This window comes from Phlebotomus argentipes, unplaced genomic scaffold (assembly GCF_947086385.1).
Source record: "Phlebotomus argentipes unplaced genomic scaffold, Phlebotomus argentipes genome assembly scaffold_18, whole genome shotgun sequence".
Lineage (NCBI taxonomy): Eukaryota > Metazoa > Arthropoda > Insecta > Diptera > Psychodidae > Phlebotomus > Phlebotomus argentipes.
The window spans coordinates 6427456-6449487 of record NW_026776177.1 but is presented as its reverse complement, the minus strand read 5'-3'; the positions used below and the strand labels follow the sequence as shown (position 1 = coordinate 6449487).

The 22032-nt window shown below is 45.2% G+C and overlaps 2 protein-coding genes across 2 annotated transcripts; one reads left to right on the top strand and one right to left on the bottom strand.

Annotated features, from left to right (window-relative positions):
- Positions 1-2: 2 nt before the first annotated feature.
- LOC132260334 (cyclic AMP-dependent transcription factor ATF-6 alpha) lies at positions 3-3758 on the top strand. Its single transcript, XM_059758380.1, has 4 exons — positions 3-157; positions 564-1531; positions 2283-3030; positions 3125-3758. The coding sequence occupies exons 1-4, from the start codon at positions 130-132 to the stop codon at positions 3397-3399; spliced, it is 2019 nt and encodes a 672-aa protein (XP_059614363.1). The 5' UTR covers positions 3-129; the 3' UTR covers positions 3400-3758.
- Positions 3759-4505: 747 nt separating this feature from the next.
- Positions 4506-21090, bottom strand: LOC132259071 (paired box pox-neuro protein). The gene is made up of 8 exons (XM_059756615.1): positions 20843-21090; positions 15153-15224; positions 9337-9477; positions 8840-8919; positions 5973-6165; positions 5183-5257; positions 4985-5141; positions 4506-4938 (listed from the first exon to the last, which is right to left on the bottom strand). The coding sequence occupies exons 2-8, from the start codon at positions 15163-15165 to the stop codon at positions 4506-4508; spliced, it is 1092 nt and encodes a 363-aa protein (XP_059612598.1). The 5' UTR covers positions 15166-15224; positions 20843-21090.
- Positions 21091-22032: the final 942 nt, after the last annotated feature.

Here is a 22032-nt window from a genome sequence, read left to right as displayed (position 1 = left end):
GTTTTTGTCGCGCAATGCTGATGAAAATACGTGTCAGAGATTCTCACGTAAATTTGATGAATTCTGTGGAAAATCCTGTGAAACCCCAGTGGAAAATACACTAGATTGAGTGAAAAACAGCTCCTAAACATGGATCTCACATCGGACGACATGTGTGGTGAGTATTTGTGCTGGAAAAGGGGCGGGTTTTCCCATCCATATGGCCTCTGTCTTTTGTCTGCAAATCATTCGCCAAAAATATGCCTATAATTGCGTGAAAATTGCGTCGGAACGGGATTTCTTTGTCTCACCACCGTCTTCAGATGTTCATGTGCAGATTGCTGCAGGAAATTGTGGAAATTGAGAGCGCAATGTGGTCTAAATTAGTGGGAGTTTCTCTGACATTGAGGGCTTTTCCTTTCCATTTCATCGACATTTCGTCATACATTCTGGAAGAGAGCATGATTAATCTTCCAATTAATCCCATCTTCCACGTCAGAAAACTCTCCAAAATGCGGTACAGAGAGGCATGGAAAAGTCATTGATTACATTAATGTGTTTCCCGCATTTTGTTATCTTATCAGACGACCTTCTGCCCAACTTCGATTTGGATGTGGATCTGCCCATGATTCTGGACGAAGTGGAGTCCACACTGATGAAGACGGAGCCCCTGGACTTCCCTCTCCTGCCAGAGACACAGCCATGCGACCAGGGCGGCTTCCAGTGGTCGCCGGAGACGCAACAATCCTTCCCGGACTTTGAGGACATTGACAAGCATCTGCACACGATAAATCCCTATGATTTCCTCAATGACGTGATTGTGGATCAGGAGATCAAGATAGAGACAGAGTCGAATCCCCGGAACACACCCTCGCCCAGCAGCAGTTCAGGGTTCTCCGACGTGAGCGACAGCGTGACGAATTCCGTGACAAATTATGGAAATTTAGCACAGAAAGTTCCCGACACGCCGCCCTATTCGCCCCCTTCGGACTGCACGGAGTCGCCAATGTCCTCGCCGAAGCCTATCTACCTGTCGCCCATGCAGGACATCAAGATCGTCCAGGGAACGCTGATTCCCATCACTGCCGTGCCGGTTTCGCTGGCGCAAAAGACATCAAATCCACCCCTCAAGACCATCAAGATCCAGCCGAAGCCCGTGTCGATCGCCGGCGGCGTTCTTAAGGCAGCCAACAACACGAAGAAGACCATCGTGCTGTCGCAGGAGGAATTTGGGGCGCTGATGCAGAAGGCCAAGACCACAACGGCCTCGGCGCTGCCACAGAAGCCCATAATTGTGCCCAAAACCTCCACGATGAAGCTTCAGCCGACGAAAGTGATGCCGCAGATAAAGACAGAACCTGTTTCCGCAGACTACGGGCCCAGCACGGGCATCTTCGCCCAAAGTGTGGACGAGAAGACGCTGAAGAAGCAGCAGCGCATGATAAAGAACCGAGAATCGGCGTGTCTGTCGCGCAAGAAGAAGAAGGAATATGTGACGTCTCTGGAGACGCGACTCAACGAGTTGGCAAATGAAAACGAGAGGCTGAAGCATGTAAGTTTTGAATAGCATTAAGAGACCCGAAAATACCGGCTTTTTGGGGGAAGGAAGAGAAGCAATCGAAAGTGACCAGAGAGAGAGAGATTGGGAACAGCGCGATTCCAGAGAAAAAAAAGTACAGATTTCTCGGCAGAAACTGTGTTGCATCATAATATTTATGCTTTGACCTTCTCACAAACACGAAAGATAGTCGTTCGTGTAATAAGCTGATGATTAGACAGGTTTCATTATTCTGGTTCTGATGTTTTTCTCTGCAATCAATAATACTCAACCCTCGTCAGAGTCGGAATCATTTTCAGGCTCTTCATATTTGGTTCTGTGTGATTTTGAGGCATTGAACGCAGGTATAATTATTGACTATTAAGTGCGTTGGTGCGTTTGAAAGTCATTCGACAGAAGTTTTCATTAAACGACCGTTGCCTTCTTTATGGGGTTTTTGGGGACGGAAAGCTAATTGTTCTCTTCCGGTTCAGTTCACGATAAGAAGTTCAATAAACCTGGTTTCTTTTACTTCAATTCTTTACTTACTCCAAAAATTTCTTTCTTTCGCCACACGCAATATCTATTTGCATTAAAAAGAAAAAAAAATGGAACTGGAAATGTTGAGATGTCTCGAGTTCGCCTGTGAATTTCCCAGTGCGATTCCGTATTATCTTGATGGGGAAATACGCCCCATTTCAGAAGCTTCGGAATCACTTGTTTGCTATCAACACTTGTGCTGATAACTGTTTTCTGTTTTCTGCAGGAGAACCACGAATTGAGGAAGCGATTGAGCGCCAATGAGTGCATAAAGTGTGCCAGCAACAAATTCCTCAAGGGAAGCTTCACAACACTGCCACGGAAGAACACAGCGATTCTTCTCGCGTGTCTATTTGTGGTGTCACTGAATTTCCTGCCTATGACGAAGTATTTGACGCTGAATGGGGCGTCGAAGGGCGGAGCGATTTCCGTGCCGGACACTTCGGCAGGGCGTCGACTTCTGTGGATGGACGATGAGCAGACGGAGGTGAAATTGGATCCGGACACTTCGCCGTCGCAGCCAAATCTCTATCCAAAGTGCCCCACGACGCAGCATGTGAATCAGACGGAGAGCATTCGCATCGCCAGCGAGCTGAGGCGGTGGATTGGCGAGCCGGACGACGAGAGGACAACGACGACAATTGAGGTGGAGAGCATTCCGGTGGACGACTCGTCGCTGGTGTATGTGCCGAAGAGGAGCAGGAGTGTGGCGCAGAAGAAGGTGAAGACCAGGAGGAAGTTGCGCGTGGCGGGAAAGGAGGAGACAGCGCTCGAGGGTGGGAATCAGGTGCAGGTGTTCAAGCCAAAGGAGCAGAGTGTGAAGTATGCGGAGCTCTTTGAGGAGATCAGACGGCGAGATGACACATTTTACGTCGTCTCTTTCCATGCTGATCATCTGATGCTGCCCGCGTTGGCGCATAACAAGACCAGGAGACCCAGAATGTCTCTCCTGTTGCCCGCTGTTGGCATCAATGGTGAGTGTTTCTCTTCTGCCTGAGAAAGAAAAACAGTGCGCCCCAATTTTCAATCTCTATCGACACTTTTCCATCTCACATGTCGCTTTTCCAGATTCCATCACGACAGACGCAATGACAATGATGCAAATTGATTGTGAAGTGGTTGACACGTCGCTGATAAGAGTGAGGCATAAATTAATTCCCGAGCACTTGCGCACGCCGACTCGATATCGCGGCAATTCATCGAACAGCAAGAGTCAAGCGAATCCGTGTGGCAAAGGTGATTTGCAGCAGAGCATCGGCGAGCGGGCGCTGCGAAAGCCGTTCTTCATCGCCGATCAGGCCGAGAAGATGACACAAGGCAGTCGCGAGCTGGAGTTCACGTGAGGATTTGGCGGAAATGGGTGGCGAAATAATGCAAATGGTGGTGGGAAATGAGATGAAAATTCAGTGAATTTGATATAATTTTTTCGGCATTTAGTCATGATTCATTTCAACGCAAATTCTTCAAATTGATTGCTTTACACTGTGTGTAGTATAATTTAATCGGGAAGTGCAAAGTCCGCGAGAGAAACTTGATACATAATTTATATATTCATATAATATCGATCACCTTGCATTAAAGATTCACGATCTCTGGCTGATCATCTGCAGATGATAATGTTGGAAGGAAACTATAATTGCGCATTGTAATTGTCAAATAGACAAGAGAGAAAAACATGTGGAGAAGATGATTGTTTTACTCCTGGAGAATTAATTTTTATTTTATTGACACCTCTAAAACTACACTTCAACATTTTTGTGTCTCTACAACAATCAATTGGACTCCTTTTACTAGCTAACTTTTACAGCTACAAGTTTCTTCTATGGCGCTCTGCTGGTATGAATTTATGCGGGATATTCTGCGAGTCACACTCTTGCATTGATTGAATTCATTTGTGCTGATTTGTCAGGCGAAGAACGCACCGTGGACGACAGGTGTGTGATTAAGCGGCGCAGCAGTGGCTCTCAAGCGGTTCCTCGAGTGCTTCTGCACAGATTCACGAGAAGTGTGTGCTTTTGAAGCTTTCCAATGAATCTAAGATTGTCATAATTTTGGTTTCCTCTTAGAAATCTCAATATTAATCGCTTGAAATATTCTAAAATGCATTAAAATTCACCGTCAAATTCGCTAAATATTCAATTTTAAAGTTTTGCTGTTAAACTAGCGCCACTAACGGTAATTGTGTGAATTGCCAATATTCAAAATAACAGAATTTCGTGAGAATCTTCGCAAGTTGAATGATTTTAACAGGAATTATGTGCCGATTTGAGCAAGACTCTTCGTATACTTTGTATCCTGATTTCTTGGCCAGTTTGAGAACCGCTGCTGTTCCTCATAATTAATTCATCTGTTGCAAATTGTGAGTCTCAGCCTCGCTGATCTCGCGATCGCCAGAGTGTGATCGTCCTATTTACAATTCCTATCACTTCCCGTGCCGCCGGGAAGGGCTTCAGTCACACACTTCAATGTGACACGCTTTGTCGGCCATCGCGTCCTCGTCCGCTGCCAAGTGGCTCGACGAGGCGGCCGAGAGGCGTGAGGAGTCGTCCAACGCGATGACGACGGGCTTTCCGGTGTAGCTGAAGCGCCTCTTCTTCTCCGGCTTCTTGAGCAGCTCCTCGATGGAGTACGGATTGCGCTTCTTCGCCGCGCTCGGCGTGCTCTTGGCGTCCTCGTGGTCCAGCGAGTCATCGCTCGTATCCTGGCTCTTGGGTTCCGCCGCGGGAGTGTCGAAGTGCAGCGCCGGCGAGATGGGGAGGCTGTTGAAGTGCGCGGCGTAGGGCAGGAATGCGTGCGGCGGCAGCTGATCACGGCTGCCCGTGGCGTAGAACAGGCCCGCCGTGTTCCAGATCCAGTGCTTGGGGAAGGGTGTGATGGCCTGGCTGGCGAAGGCGTGCACGGGCTCCGCCGGCGGCGAGGGCTGCGGACTGAGCTGGGGATCGAGCTTGGGTGACGTGGGCAGGGATTTGTGTGCCTCTGGCGGAGAGGGAGCCATCGGAGACGGCCTGAGCGGCGCTCTGGGCTGCGCTGGCGGCGGATGGTGTGTCAGAGGTCTCACCAGCGGTGCTCCCACGCCGAAGCGATACTGCGTGAGCGACAGTGGCGAGGATTGATCGCTCGAGGAGCCCGGCGACGAGGCGCCGTACATCGACTGGGCGGGACTCTTCTGCAAGTATCCCTGGCCTTCCCTCAGCATCTGATCTGCAAGACGCGAAAAGACTTCAGTTGGCAAATGAGTTGGAAATCGCCTCCATTTGCGTGCAGTTTTTGGCAAATGATTCAATTAATTGCCCGCCGCGGGTCTGAGCAAACAGCGTCGAAGCGCGCACTTGCATAATTGATTGCCAGCGCCGAGAGGCAGGAAAAAATCCACCGCCAAAAATTACAGAGCAAAAGTGTTAGTACTTCAGCGCGAGCGTGCTTCTTTCCGCCTCTTCGCGGCCAAGAACCGCGCGCGAAGGCAGAAGAAGGTGGAACTTGAGTTATGCTAATAGAGTTTTTGGGGTGGAAATGATCTCATTGTTCCTCCCAAATTGCCCACAAATTGCACATCTTTTAGCCATATTTCTCTCGTTTAAGTGATTTTTAATGATTTAATACGCGTTGCAATTGACTCTCATTCGCACTCAATGAACCCGAGCATCATTTTGATGGGATTCCTTCTGTCGAAATCTTCGCATTTTATGAGCCAATTAAAGTGGATTTTACCTCTGCAGATGGTGAAACCATATAAAACATATAGAATGCAGTTGGGAAAAACTCTGTCCATTTTCCACAACAACGAAAATTCATTTAATTGCTTTAACGGTTTTAAATGTGAAATTTTAGTGCTTTGCCTTGCAAAAATCCTCGCAAATTGAGGAAATCTTTCATGCATGGTTTCACGCAGAAGAAAAGTGTTGTTCAGAAAACTCACCATTTGTCGCCATGTCGTCTGTCCACAATCCTCCATTCCGCAGAATCCTGTTGACTGAACTCACTGAAGGGATTGTGTTTGGGTCGCAGATTCTCTGCGCCAGCAATTGATCTCTAATCTCCCAGGCAAACATTCCCGGATTTTCCTGCTTGAAGCGCAGAATTTTCTTCACCACCGTCGGCGTTGCGACTTGCTGCAAAGAGGCCACAATAAAGTGCATATTAACGAGACTTAATCGGGAAATTCTCCCTGCAATTGTCGAGCTTTCAGGCGCGTGATTTAATGGCGGGAAAATTGGCCAACGCTCTGCAATTTGTGCAATTTGCATTCTCACGCTCGGGCAGGGAAAAACTCAGCCTCAAATTGGGACGACGCAGTGAAAATGCCGCGGTTCGAAGGGAAAAGCATGGCGAGGGTGGCGATAGAAGTGTGAGACAGGTGCTGGGCTTTCGTGATTCTCTGCCATTTGTCGGATTTGTTCAGGTGTGGGAAAGAGAAACTCCTAATTAAAACGATTTGTCGCGTAATTGTGCTTTTATTGTTGAGCAAGAGAAGCGAAAATAGTCGCCGCAGTAAAAGTGGCCAGAAGGACGCCTCTTTCCTCAACACTCGCGAAGAGCCCTTTTTCCCTAATATGCGCGACAATGTTGTGAGAAAATCCCTTGACAATCAACTGCGGTTTTGCGATTAATTAACTCCGTGTGGAAAAGTGTGTGACTTGATAAGATATACTCGAGAATTATTGCCACTCTCTGTTGCCTTGCTAATCACTTTTCCATCAAATTGATTGATTCGCTCCAATTTATGCACTCGATTTGTTGATTTTCCTGCCAATAAACACCTGTACACACTCAAATTGGGTGATAATTGTGACGTGGCTCCCGATAAACGGCCCACGAAGAGAAATCCTCAGCAGCTTTATGAGTTTTCCGGGTAATTTTCCTCTTCAGCATGTCCAAGAGCGGCTGTTTCGTGTGCCGCGGGAAATCAATCAAAATGTTGCATTTTTTCTAAAAGCCCTCAAAGCGAGCCTCAAAGACTATTATTAGCAGTGATGATTTATTGGAGTGTCTATAAATAGTGTTCTGGGGGGGAATGAAGATGACAATAAGATAAAGAATCGAAAAATCAGGGCAAAAGAAGAACTTCTGCGGCTCTCAAATTGAAAGCCCACTAGAGGATGTCAAAGCAGCATAAATTTCCTTTAATAGACTACTTCTTATGGCCATTTGGCAGACATCAGAACTGGGGTGAAATGGGTGAATTCCCGGGTAATTTAATTCCCTTTCCCACATCTTCCGGTAACTGCTTAGGCGTCATGCAAGACGAACGAGACAATTCGTGGCTCGCGACGTTGATCGCTAGATTAGAGGCGATTGTCAGGGAAGTGTTGGACAAGACCCTCTGACATGTTTGTCCTTCTGTCTCGTGCACAAAGTGCTTGTCCGCGATAAACGAATTAATGTATCGTGTCCAGTGCGGGATCGATGGGAATCCATCGCCGCCCTTCTTTACGACCCCGTTAAAAGACTCATCATTTCCGCGTGAGGTCAATTCCATTCGCGCGAGGGGAAATTGATTGGGCAGCACAATAAAGCGCAAGCATTTCGCGATGCAGTAAAAGAGTGACCCCGCGAGAGGCGAACTATGCCAGAGAGCGAGAGAGATGAGCTCGTAATGACGGCGGAACGTGTTGAAATATTTATGCAAATTTTAAGTGCGTGTGCAAATGAGGGGCATTTTATTGAGGCCCATTGTGACGGCGCACTCGGTGTCATTGATTCTTTACAACCGTTTCATTGCTGGAAAATTGCTTTTAAAAATCTTATTAAATCATCGACCGCAATGGGAGACATGCGAGCCAGCGTCGCTCCTTCCAACACACGCGAGAGTTCCTCCGAGAGCGAGAGAGATTGGCAAAATTGCCGTCAAGGCATAAATTGGTGATTGCGGACAAGCAAAAGTCGGTCCTTAATGCAAATTCAGGTCATTAGAGGTGATAAAAGGGAAGTATAGTGTTTAAGCTCGCACTAATGTGTAACTTTGTATGCCGTAATTGAATATTTATTCCTGGGTGGCATGCGTAAAGTGAAAATTATTCAAATCACAAGGCTTGAAATATTTCATTTTCATAAAGGCAGGGGCTGTCTCTGGCGAAATGGGTTGAATAAATTAACATTTCCAAGCCCTGACTGGAAACCCTGAATCCTGTTTTTCTCTCTCCCAGAAAAAGGGCAAAACAATTTAGTATGTCTGCGGTGGGCAAAGCTCGAGCTGGAATTCCGTGTCATGTACAATAAAATGTATACACCAAGCTTTTTCCGACGTGCGACAAGAAAGTTCCCATAAGAACACACACACGAGGGGATAAAGTGGAGGATTCTGTGGTATTTGCTTCTGCATTTCAACAATGCCGAGCATTTGTAATATGTCAGAGGGAGAAATTCCAGGCGGCGGCGGAAAAGGAAAATCCCTCTCAAGCACAAATTGTCCGCGACACGAAGGCTCAATTAGGCGTTGAATCGGTTCCTCTTTGCCGCTTGTTTATTGAATATACGCGGATTGATCGGCTATTTCGTGGGCACGCCCGTGTTGTTGCGTCCTTCGGACCCACGCAACAACAAGGTGAAAATTAGACAAAATTTACGGGCTTCAGATCGACGCGATAGTGTTTCGTGTGTACAATTCCCGTGTTCGGTTATTAAATAGGGTAAATAGACGAAATGAATTTCAACCATAAATTTCTCTCCTCTCCAGGAAGTTCACCCTCCCTTTTCCCCCGGGGGTGCTTCAGAGCCGCCGGTGGGGATGGAAGTGCCACTAAGTAATATCGCGTCGGATGATTTTATGACAGACCGTTTTCTTACCTTTGTTTTACTGCCGCCAATTGATCCGGGCCTAATTGATCCAGTCTCGTAGAAACGCGTCAAGATCTTCGAGACGCAACCTGGAAAGGAAAGTGATATAAATATTAGGATATTCCAAATAAAATATATAACAAGAACAAGTTTGATTAAGTGGCCAGCAAAGGAGAGATAAAAATAACTTCAGTTTGTACATAACTTTCATGAAATTGATTGAATATTCATCAAACTTTCTTTGTATATGAAACAATACTGAATTTCGCTAAAGAATTCATGATTCTGGAATAACAAGAGCAAGAATCTAAACAGTAAACATATCTAGAAGCACAATTGCTGGATTTTGACTTCTCTATAATAAAAATGATGCAGAGAAATTCAAAATAGTTCATAATACATTATTTCCACCCAATAAATCACCCTCGGAAGCTGGCAATTTCATTAATTAATCATCCCGCAAGGTGATGATGCGAAGTTCAGCGTGAAAATTGAGGTTTCCTCACCGTGAGAGACGAGCAATTGGCGGGAAATATCACAGGGACGCACTCCCATGAGGGCCAGCTCCACGATCCTCCTCCTGATGCAGTCCGGAAGCGGCCGTCCGTTCACAAAGACACCGCCCAGCTGATTCACACCTGCCTGACCTGCAAAGACAATATAAATGTTTGTGGTGGAAATCCTTCGCATCTCGATTGCCTCTCCAAATTCGATCCCTATCGCTATGATGATTTAATTGATTCATGTCAAGTCGAATGCCTCCCAGGAATCCAAATTGATTCGACATGGAGTTACACATTCAATTAAGTGGACGCTGTGTGCATCGCCGAGGGACTGACACAGGTAAATTTCGTATGCAGAATTAGTCATTAGGATCAGTTGCAACATGGGCCAAATTGACTCAAATTGGATGGTAATCGATTGTGTTCTTTTGCTCCTCTCGCGGCTAATCAAATTGATTCTCCTCTTTTGCCCTTTTTGCCCCAAATCTCGCGAGACGCGACTTATATTATGCACTTCAAGATCTGCAATGCAGAAGACACGCGCCTTCTGGACCGCGCAATTCGCAGAGACTTTTTGCCTCCCCGGCAATTGATTGCGGAGTGCAGCGTGCCCATTTGAGGCAATGAGCGCAAATTTGCCCGATCGGTGATTTGATTAAACAGTGAGCTATTTGCCTGGGCTCGAGTGTAGGCAAATGACTTTCGGAAGTCGCGCGGCGCCTTTGAACGTCCGCCAAACGTCTCAATTTAATCATCTAATCGCACTTTTGCATGCGCTGCAAGTGCATCGACGCTCTGGACGCGTTTAGTGTGATTAATTTGGCCCCCCGCCGTCTTGCGCCGGCCCCAAATCGCCGCGTGATTGATGAAGTTTGGTGGCACGTCTCTAAGCGATTTGGGGCATGATTGAGATGTTGAGGTCGCCTTAATTGTGGGGCTGGGGCGGAGTTCAATTTCCCTAATGGGCTTTTCAGGGTAATTTCTGCGAAATGTGGTAGCAAAAGTGACTTTGGGAATGGTTTGGAATGCGCAGTTGAGAGGAGAAACTTCTTGCATGTACCAAAACATTACCACCTTCAAAATTGCTGTGCTTCCCATAAAAATCCCGAGTGAGTGTTAATTTTGAGCCTTCTGGAGATAAGAAAGCATAAAGATTTCAGACACTTAATTTGAGATGGAACAAGAAAAACTCCTCAGAGAGCCTTTTGGCTTTATGGACTTTAGAAAATTCTAATAATGAAAGTTTATTGGCGATGAAGAGATATCTTATTAATTGGTTTTAATGATTTCACCTATCAATAAAAGCTCATTTTATGCTCATGACAGGCTTAACACTTTTCTGATTACTCCCCAGAGACTCTCAATTAGTTCCCCGGATAGGTGTGCATCGAGGGGATCGACAATTGGCAGCCCCTCGCGACGGTGGTTGGAATGCAACATTGAGTCACGTAGTGCAAGAAGTGGGATAATGCGATTTCCATCATCTTCTCTAGCGCGCCAATTGAGCCGGAATTTCAGTAGCCAAATGTGGAAGTTGTTATTAGAGATTCCACTTCTTGTGCGCGCGATCCCATAATTATTAATAATTGACACGCTGTGATTTTTACAGCGCGCTCGCGAAAGGCGCGCAGAAGAGTGGCAGCCTGAGCTTGGAACTAATTGAATTTTTCAGCAATAACACGGCACTGGAGAGAGACAATAAAATATAAGAGACAGCGAGAGAAATATTGGAAAATGCCACGACTGGAGAAACTCGTTAAGAAGGACGTCTTTTTTCTGGAATGCGCGCCCATCGCGCGATAAGTCAATTAAATGCCTCACCAATTTATTGGATTTTGGAACTATTGTTCCTATACGAGGAAATGACTTCTCGCGAGCGCGATTGCTTTATGATTTAACGTGTGGTCGTGCAGTAAAATTGCTAGGCGAAGAAGAGAGGGCTGTAAAAATTTCTCCCACGCCAAAGTGTCCTTCGTCTCGGCATCCCGACAAGTTCAACAGCGCCGTCTCTTAGGAAATTGGAAAAGAGAAACTCTCTGTCAATCATTTGCCTGATTTATGATTATTGGGGGCACGCGAGCTCTACGATTTGACGACAGTAAAATTACAAATCGCGCCCGGCACATTAGCATATATGCATCGCGAGGTGTCTTTTGGGCGGCGGCATGATCAACGACCGGCAATTTGGCCCCGGCATTTCGGGGCCTGCAATTGACCAGTGCAAATTACGGGCGCAAGACAATTTCTGCACGTCTTATTCGCTGAGTAAACAGGCGCACGTGACTCAAGCGCCCGGCCTAAGTGACTAATTGCACCCCATTTGCCGCAAAGAGCACTCGAGCGAGGACAATTATCGTGCAAGACAGCGGCCAATTGACGATCGCGATGCATACTTAAGTCACTCGCGCATTGGACGGCGCAGCCACACATGAGCACCCGACAATTACCACCAAATGGGCTGCGAAGGGGCGCAATTGGGCCGTATTTTCGCATCAAGAAGCTGAGAAATGTTATTACGAAAGGAGGTGAAGAATCAGGTGAATAAAACTGCTGCTCATCTGTGGATGGATGGATGGATTTCTTAAAGGGGTGGAAAGGTGGAGGAAAACTCGAGCTTCTTGCGAGATTTAAGCACACTCAAAGAATTGGGAAATCAAGTAAATTTCATGACGAAATTCAACACAGTGAACACAATATTGTGAATGTTGCTCCCAGTGAAAAAAAATCGACCATCAAAAGCCACGAGCCAAAAAGAGCCACATTTCGCTGGAGGATCGCTGGCACACCATCTAATTTGGAGTGCATCTTAGGCGTGTGCAGGTGTTTATCGCTAATGCTCTGATTGCATTTGTCTTTGGCCGAGCGAGATCACCCCAAGATTGTCCCTGATGATGGCAATATAATTGCCATTAGTGGGAAAAAGGTGTGCGGCGAGCCCACTTTTTTGGCATTTCCACTGCACTTTGCCTTCTTGCCGCTAACCGTGGGCGCAACGGATGATTTCGCGGCTCAATCTTCGAGTCACGATCGTGACGATCTTCGCCAGCATTTGGAAGCTTCGTTGTGCGGCTTTTCCGAGAGCTGCCCAAAATAGGCAGAAGCATTAGGATCGCTCGGCATGTTTGGGTGTAACATTGATCAATTAAGAGGCAACAAATTGATCAAATCCTACGAGTTTTTGGATCTGTCTTGGGAAAGATCGCATCAAGACTGGTGCGGTGGAAGATGTTCAGGAAACCCAGATTGATCTTCAGCAGTGCGCCAATTTAGCAGGAATTCGCGTCAAGGTGAGATCAGACATTGCGAAGATCGCTGAAATTGCGCGGCCAGAACGAGCGCGCAGAAATTGAGTGGGATTAACATGGTGGGACACAATTGTAGTGTCGGTAGCAACTTTATTTGCTCGGTGAAAAAGCGCGCAAGATCGTCAATTGGCGCGCTACTTTGAGCACCACATCGCGGATCGACGGTCATGATGATGGGCCGGCGTGTATGGCATGCGGGATTGGACGCGCCGGGGCAAAAAATCAGCGCACATTGCTACAATTTTCTCACCTCACATATCACTCGTACGTGAGAACACTTAATAACAAATTATTTCCAAAATTAGTAAATTTAATTAAGCGAAATGTAACGCATTCCGTGGCGCAAGAGCTGCAATCGCCACAGCGCGGAAAAAGTATCTTCAGGGCACTTGTGCATCACTCTGGAGGACGCATTTTGCTGTGATTTGTGCCCGAGCGCGCTCAGCGATGCGCGCGAGGGTAAAAAGACATCCCAGCGAGTGAATAAGAGCGTCAATAATTGAAACCGGTATCGCTTCATGTTTATATGGATTGTAAATGCGACATCACACTTGAAGGATTTGATTAATGGTCCCCGACAATCGGTGACAATTGGCTTTTTTGCCATCATCTCACACATGTGTCCTTCTGTTTCACTCTCCGTCTCACTTTCCATCCAATCATTCTCTGCGCGCGGGATCTTTTTTGGGGCACGCATTTTGGGCATTTTCGCCATATCAAGTGATTTAATGACTGATATTGGCTGTAATTTATGCTTTTTGCCGCCAATCTCACGAATTCTTCTTATTGTTCACGATGTGAGCAAAAAATTTATCGAATATATCGGATTTTGAACCCTTTGAAAAAGTGAAACAATCGAATTCTTATGCAATTATTCACATTCAATATTTTCTTGAATAATTACATGTTATAGTGAAAGAAATTCTTGATTTTCATTCAAATTATCAGATGAACTTAACTCCTCTTGACTTCGTTCTTGCATCAGTTGACAAATAATGCAAGAAAAGTACTTCTTCTGACCCAATTTCGTGAAGCTAAGTGCTGAGAAAATTTATTCTCTTGGCCTTCGTGAGTTCCCTCAAGATGAAAATACTGGTCAATGGCCTCATTAAATCGCTTGTCATTCTCTCGCGGGGTTCCTGCTGGCCACTGGGCACTTGAGTTTGGGCCTCTGGCATCCTTTTAATTGCTTCATTGACATTATAGCCCATTGATTGTCTCGCGCTTGTTTCGTCCTCGTCAAAATTGCACCATTCACCACTCCGCCGTTTTACAAGCGACTGCTGGGAGAGAAGTCGTTAAGAGGTGGTGGGAAGCATTTAAGCATAATGCGCCGCGAGAGACTCGAATTCAATTTACTTAACGCGAAAAATTACAATTGACTTTCACACCATGGGCGAGGCATTTGAGTGTATCCTGGCCACGTTCGCCACGCTCAGGTGCTAAAGGTGGAGGCATAGAAGGGGATTTGAGATCCAGCTGAGTATCCCAAGTGCTGAACCTGAAATTGCCATTTATCGCCTCTGCCCAGCACCAAAGGGTTCTCGAGGCAATCAATATGGGCAATAACAGTGCTAAGTGAAATAGCACTTAACACAGGGAGAGAGAGAAGCCAACATTGTCAGTGTGGAAATCCTCCGTCGCATTTCTACCTCATCTTTCGCATTTAAACTGATTTAATGTGGTCAACAATAAAACAGTTGTTCTTCTTGCCTCATTCCTCATCACTTTTGCACCTTATTCGCCATCGGGGTGTCGGTATCTGTGTTTCCTCCGTCAGATCTTGTGTGCGCTGTCAGCAATTCACACACCATCCATCCATCCTCTCCCATGCACCCATGCGATGCTCTCAACATGGCCTAAGTAGACAAGGAAGTCACCTGACACTCGATCTCGGCGCGCTGGGACTTTTTGCTGCGCGGCATGTTGACAATTTCATGGACTTTTAGATAAGCTCGAGATCATCTGAATTGATAGTGGAATAAGGAAGCTTGGGTCGGAATAATTTGTTTACCACAAGAGTGGACAAATTGAAAAGTCAAATTCGAATTCGATTTATCGCAAGAAAATTGAGATTATCCAGAAACCAGTTAAAAACAGTGCAACAGTGGAAAATTCACCCTTTTCACCCCCTGTTAAACCTAACAAAACTGTACTAGGAAAATGCATGCTGCTCTGCCATAAACTCCCTAGAATGTTCATAATAAATGTTGTGCTTGAAATTTAATGCGAACAATCTATTCATTCCCGAGTTGGAATTTTCCTATGAGGGATAATTATTATGTATCAATTGTTGGGTAATATTTTCATGGATAATTAAAGAGAAACTGGCGCTCCCCCAAAAGTCTCACTAAGGAAAAGGGGATTTATCGAGAGTTGTAACTTTCAGCATATTAGCCTTAATGATTTTCTCTGAATTTCCATCCGGAAAAGTCCTATTTCACCTATCAAACCGAAATTGGTCTGGAATTCCACGCCCAACTCTTGTGCAGAAAACAAATCTGACATGCTTACCTGTGTGTGGCATTTCGCTCTGTGCGGTCGCGTTTGGCCCCCCGGAAAAGTGAAAAGCCGCGTGCGTTTGATCTGGAGATGAAGAGAAAAAGGTTTCAAAATATGTTATTATGATTTATTTGGCCACATTGTGCGTCCGCATTTGTGATTAATTCGCATTTAAACGGCTCGGGTGTGTTAATAGATTCAGAAAGAAACATGCTCGGCTGTCCTATCGGTGGACACAATCACGAGTCCACCCAGAAATTCAGAAGTAAAACACCGTTTCTGTCGTGCCACTTTTCACTTCCCGCACTCTCGAGGGTTGCGGAGGCTCAATGGGCGAATTAGTATTCAAATTTATGCAGCAAAGCGGGCGATAATTAATATAATTAGAATTTTTTCACAGTCTAAATGTAATTTGATTCACCCTGGCGCACCTCCTCCGCGCGGGTCCGCGATTGTGTGGTCGCAAGTGAAATTGCCCTCCGACAATGAGGGAAATTGTACGTGTCGAAAGTTCACGCACAGATATGTAAATGTGATTTAGGGAAATTAAGATTGTTTTGGTTTTGTGGTGCTTGTTCCTCGAAATTGCTCATTTTCGATGCCCATAAACAGACTCGAGTCACGGACGCCACCCTTAACGAGATGTTGACGTCGAGTGTTTGTGTTTGATTTTTCAAAAACTCCCCAAACACAATCACTCACTTTCCGACCGCCATTCATCTGATGGTGCTAAAGAGTGTTATGATGGCTTTTTTCTACGCCAAATGTGACTGAAATATTCCAGAAGCTTGTCTCAATTAAAGGATTTAATGAGCTCCTGTGGCAAATGAAACAGTAAGATTTTACGGACAAATGGAAAAAATGTAGCCATAACCGAGAAATTATTTTAAAGCAAAACACGTGGTAATGTTCTTAATTAAATCTCGCGTGGTGCTCAAAAATGTGACGAACAAGAAAGGCTATTTTGTCTTTTACTACACCATCCAAATGAAACACACACACAATTTGTCGATTTGCTCTCCTTTCACGATGCCCATCAGGATGGCAAAAAATGCGGCATCTTCCTGAGCGCGGAGTTAAAGTTAATGCGAGAACGATGTTAGCCACGGAATCGACCACCATCGAGAGAAAATGAGAATCTTTCAAGCTCGCAGAGCGGAATAAAATGGTGAGAGTTCTAAAAAATTGAACAGTACTAAACAGTTTTATTTAATTAAATTTAACTACCATAGAAAAAATAAAAAGACATTTTATGCTCAGCTGTGCTTGGGAGTGTGTGGACGCGTTTTCTTAACGATTTTCAAGACATTTTCTAAGATTCATTTTAATTGTATATCATAAAACAACATTAAACTCTTTTTTCTGTTCTGCTCTTCTCCCCCTTTTGGGTTAATCAGATAAAAACCGTGTTTCGATAGATTTTAAAACCATCGCACAATGTTCCGAGATACCGGGCGTCGAGTGTGTGCGCTCACGAGAGACAATTAAACAATCCGTGCGAGTAATTAAAACTTCTTTATCGGCTTTACACACATTTTAACCACAAAATCTACGGCTCCGCACAAAAACCCATCGCGGCCCTGACTCGCATCTCTCGCGGAGAAGAATGGAACCGATCGTCCGCGCTCCTGCGGCACCAGAGAAAATTGATGGCCGCGAGGCAACAAGAAGCCCGTTAGTGTTTATTTGCTGCGCATACCGGAAATGGATTTCAGAAATGCCCATTCGATTTTAGGGCTCTTCTAATTCCGTGTCCCAAAACCGCTCGCGGCTCACTTTTGGGGGAAAAGAGAAAAGCAGAGTGGAATGCGCGCACTTGTGCAAAAAATCGTCTTGAGTAATTGCGACTTTGCAAATTGCTTTGTGATAATTTATGACTGAGAATTGAATTCCGAACTCGTTAAATTCAAACGTGGAATTCTTTTGAGGTTTAGAAGAATATCTAAAGTCATATTATTCATCAGAACTTTGTTTGATAAACCATTCTCTTTTATGCTGAGTCTCTCTTCTTTTACCAGCGAAGCATTTTGTGAAGAAATAAGAGCTCTGAATTGTCCTAAATTTCCCAAACTACCGTGTCTCATTATGCCTAAAAGTCCCTCTATTAAATTCCCACAGCGCCGTGGCCCCATTTTACACCGTTCTGTCGCTCCTGTGCCGCCTTATCACCATCAGGTCCAAGGAGAGTTATGCTGTTGAGTCGCCTGGACGTGTGCCGCTGCTCATTAGCATATTCGGGGGGATCTTTTACGATGTGTCGAGCCATTTACAATTGCGGCAATTTCCAATATGGAAATTGCACCACAATAAAGCCTTCATCTCCTCGCAATGGGTCGAAATTTCGCTGAGCGAAGATGATCGGTCGGCGCGATTTGGGCTTTATGGGATTGGCGTGGGCGGCCTATGCAAATCCCGCCGAAATGAAGTGCTGCGCGGCACGCATGACACGTGGTTCGCGGGGAGGTGCTGGAAATTAATTTGAGGGTCTCCGCGGCGATGATTTATCGCTTTTAATTAGGTGGCATATTGATTGGGACAAAACACACAGAGAAACGCCCCATTGTTCGACGCACTTGTTTATAATTAATTACCCGCGGCCCCCGTTTTGGGGTGGCAACGCGCTTACATTTTTGTGTCACTCTTCTCACGACCACCCCCGCGCGCGCATAATTAATCCACTGGACACGAAATAAATGAATTCCAAATTGGACATTCCTGCCTACCTGTGTTTTGGGGCACTTTTGGGGAGAGCGTGTGCGGAGGAGATGCTCGTAAGACGGTGATTGATTTGAGAAATTTTCCAGGCGCTAAACAAGCGACCACACAACGACTTGCGTGGTGGAGAAATTTACGATTATTTGGCTGGCCGACAAGAGTCCGCGCTGATCACTTTATGACTGTGACAGGAGAGAATCCACGCAGATGAAGAGCCTCCCATTCAGTTTGGACAGTCGTCTTGACAGATATTGGCTTATTAGCTCCACTCGACATGATCATTTTCATCGACGGACACAGTTTGATGCACATGCGACGATAAAAGTGGGAAACAATTAATTCACCCATGGAATGCATCCAATTTGCATTTTCTCCATCACCGCACAGATGCCCATCGATGATCCACTCCAGGTGCGATCAGCTTTGGGAGTTCTCTCCATTGAAAATTGATTCGTGCATGAGCAGAAAATTGACGATTCTCAGACGATAAGAGTGCTTATCTGGGACATTTTGTCTCGCCGGATGTGAGATGTAATCAGAAAATTTGATTTATGCATATGAAACATCCCTTCTTAATGACTGTGAATGAAAATCTTTTCTCACCGCGAGAAGAACAAATATTTGATTGAGTGTTTTTGTCTATAAACAGACTCCCAAACGGGACACAAATTCATCAGTTTCCACTTGAATAATGCAGAGCCTTGATTTATAGCGTCTCCTTCAGAGACATTCGACTCTTTGTTTCACTCTCCGGTTTATCTTTGCAGTCCCGCGATCACAAAGGACAAGCATAAACGTGCGTAAAGACTGGAGAAACTGCCATAAAGTCAATATTCTGATTTTTATGGACTTTGATTCACGTTTTAAGACCCAAGCCCAAAATCGTATTAGGTAAAAATGTAATGTAACTTAATGATGGATATTTAATTTTTAATTATCTGTGTCTAAATAGTGAAGGGGAAAAGCTGTTAAATCACATCAAAAACCGTCTCCACACCACAAGTGCGCGCTTATCGCGATGTTCGTGTGAGAGAAATAGCAATAAAGCCTGCGGTGTGCGAGAGTTTTCATAGAGGGAAAAAAGCTGTGTGCAAAAGCTTCGTGATGTGAAAGCGTGAACTTTACAACAAAAGGACATAAATTTGCTGGCATTTTCGTTTAGCGGTGAAATAAATTTGAAAGCTCGCCAGCGCGAGATTTCATCGGCAGATTTCATTTAGTGCACGCGGGCGCCCTTCCGTGGGGGCGCCTGGTGGCCCCCACAAACACATGTTCTTCCCATGCACCGCGCGCACTAAATCGCCGTTCAGTCGCGCCATTATCGCAATTATGTGCCATTTAATTGTTAATGTGAATGCGCGATTATCCAGACACATTGTGGGCAAAGTGCGGCGGAAAAAGTCCCAAAGGCGCTTTTCAGGGACAATCGAGGGACGAACAATCGGGCGATTGTGACGGGAGAAATGCCCTTTGATGGCGTGCATATTGGATATTTCATTAGAAATTCGCTCCTCGGACAAGTTCCGTTCAAGCTCACCCACAATTGAGTCCATGGCTAGGAAACGGCTATGGAAAAATCGGGGTGAAATTATGGCATATCTAATGAGTGTATGTGTAAATTGCCCTTGTTTTATGCAAATCCATCAAAATAATAATTTTAGATTATCACCGGACGACACTCAAGGGTTGAACGCACATTTTTCCACCGCCACTCTTTTTCCCCGGGAAACGCCTTCGAGGTCTTCCTGGAAAATCGCTCTGCGAGATTCATGTAAAAGGGTTGTTGCCGTTCACGGGTATTTAGGCTGCGTGTTCAATCGACCAACCATGCAAATTTTCACGAATATGCCACAGAGTTTAATCCACCCGAAAGTGGCCTCGTTCGCCAACACAAAGTCTCCAGGCGAAGGCGGTGTTCTTGTCCGAGGATGCGCATCACGAAGTGCAAACAGGGGCGAAAGAGGGTGGCTTCCGCCATCGCACCGAGAGCTTTTTCTCGCCCTCCCCAATTATGAAACAGACACACTTCCGCAATATAATTCTCCTCGGAGACTCATTAAGATATGAATAATTACGCCACTTTTTGTCACCATTTTCCTGCTCTTTTTGGTCACACTTCCCATTAAACCGTCGCCATGTGGCGAAACGGTTTCTTTTTTCACCCCAACCGAAGACACCCCGCAGAAAAAGCTCCATGCCATATTGGAACAATGAAGTAATTACTCTAATTAGACAGTTTAAGCACGGTGGTTTTGTGCTCACGTCTGCTGAACGAGGTGCAAATGATTTAATTAAAAATCTCTAATCACGTGTAACACGTAAGATTTGTTCCACATTCATCGCTTCTGGTCATTATTATCGTTCCTAAGAGATTTTTCTATGTGATAATTGATTTGAATTGATAGGAAATAAAGTGGGAAATTGTGCCAAAAATTTCATTACAAATTTCTCATATCAGAGGAGTTAGAAATGTGAATTTCAGGTAGTGATTTGATACATCTTCATAGGACTATTTAACTTAATTATTTTTACTTCTCGATTAATTGAATTTAGAATAATTTTATTGAAGAAGACAACTCTAAAATTCTAAACGATATGAAAATTTAAATGCATTTAAAGCAGTTTTACTCCAAAATACACTAAATTCGTTTAATCGTATCTTTTCGATTTTACAAAGATAATTTAAAATTCTATAAACAAGTGATCACATTTTCAGTAACTCGGCTGATTAACAATTCAAGAAAAAGCTCAGAACAATTAAAATTATATGTTTTTGTGTCTGAAATTATTCAGATAATCTTAAATTTTTTTCTTTTGCTAAAATTTCCTCTTTTTATTATAAGGAATCAAGTAAGCAATATTTAACATTTAACAAGTAACATTTCCACATTTTCTTGACTACACATTTACAAGAAATTATTAATAATTATTTTAAGAACCTCGTTTCACAATTATGTTTTACGATATTTCTCATATCTATAGTTTACCTGATATTTTTTCGACTGCAATTAACTTGATGGAGGAACAAATTAACAGAAACTGTCTTTAGTCTATTAACGAATTTTAACTTGATATTTCAGATTTCCGTGCACCAATTTCTAATCATTGTCCTTCTCGTCCACGAATCAATTCACCCTCAACTGTGACACAGACTTCTAATCAACACTGGACGAGGTGTGCTTCGCGGGGTCTCAGCGCACTCACTGTGAGCCACGAGCGGCCAGCAGGAAGCGCTTTTGGCAGATGACTGAGCCTGAGTCTCGTCGAGAGCGGAGGCGAACCAGAAAGGCGGCCGCGTGAACGCTTAAGTGGCGATTTGTAATGCGATCCGTCGACGCTCTCGGAGCTGCAACGCTATTTGCCCGCCTGGCGTCCCGCTCGCGCCAGGGCGGCCGACGCGAGCGGGAGCGAGATGGCGGCTGGCGAGAGGCGTAGCATAACATGTGGGCCCCTGTGTAGCATAAACGGGCGAGAGCATAGAGGTCTTGGAACGGAAAGAGCGCCCGTGAATCGAGACGCCGAGCGTGGGAGCGTGAAACTTGCGAGGGTCGATCTGGGGTGGATTTCCACCCACGCCTTCGCCATTGTCGCCGTGCCAAGAGGCTTAAGAGGGAGCTGAGAGAGCGCCTGGCTTCTTGACAGGGAAGACAGTGTATTTACTAGCTGGATTTAAAATCAATATTCCACTATTAATCCACCGTTTTCTATGGAAACTTCTCATAGTTTTGATAGACCTCACAAATGCAATCTCCCATCAAATTGTGCTCCTATTCAGCACTTCATTATCATCCCGAGCCGAAGCAGCTCCTGAATCCTCCCAAGGAGCTGAAAGCTCTCCCCTGTGCGCAAGCTTTCCACCCCATCCCAGGGATGAAGCAGATGATTCTATAGCAACACGAGATGCTCGACTGGGCGGAGCGTGGCGCCTCCCGAGCCAATGGCAGCGCCAATCGTAATGGCAAACCAATGGAAACGGCAGCGAATGCTGGGTGACGAGTGCTGGGAAAAAAGCTCTGGTGAAATGGGAAAATACTGGATGGATGTCGAACAAAGGCGCGCGAGGGGTGAATTGGAAAGTGGCTCAAACATCCATTTAATTCGCACGGTTGACTAATAAGGGTATGAGATGGTATTTCCACACGCGAGGGCAGCAATATTGTGAAAAGAGGGATAGAAA

Excerpts from the sequence above, each read along its gene's own strand:
- LOC132260334 (XM_059758380.1), top strand. The coding sequence starts at position 130 with ATGGATCTCACATCGGACGACATGTGTG. Across the intron at positions 1,532-2,282 it reads AAAACGAGAGGCTGAAGCAT|GAGAACCACGAATTGAGGAA; the intron begins GTAAGTTTTGAA and ends TGTTTTCTGCAG. Across the intron at positions 3,031-3,124 it reads GCCCGCTGTTGGCATCAATG|ATTCCATCACGACAGACGCA; the intron begins GTGAGTGTTTCT and ends TCGCTTTTCCAG.
- LOC132259071 (XM_059756615.1), bottom strand. Across the intron at positions 5,258-5,972 it reads AGACGACATGGCGACAAATG|ATCAGATGCTGAGGGAAGGC; the intron begins GTGAGTTTTCTG and ends CGCGTCTTGCAG. Across the intron at positions 4,939-4,984 it reads CAAGCTCGATCCCCAGCTCA|CCAGGCCATCACACCCTTCC; the intron begins GTCCGCAGCCCT and ends CGCCTTCGCCAG.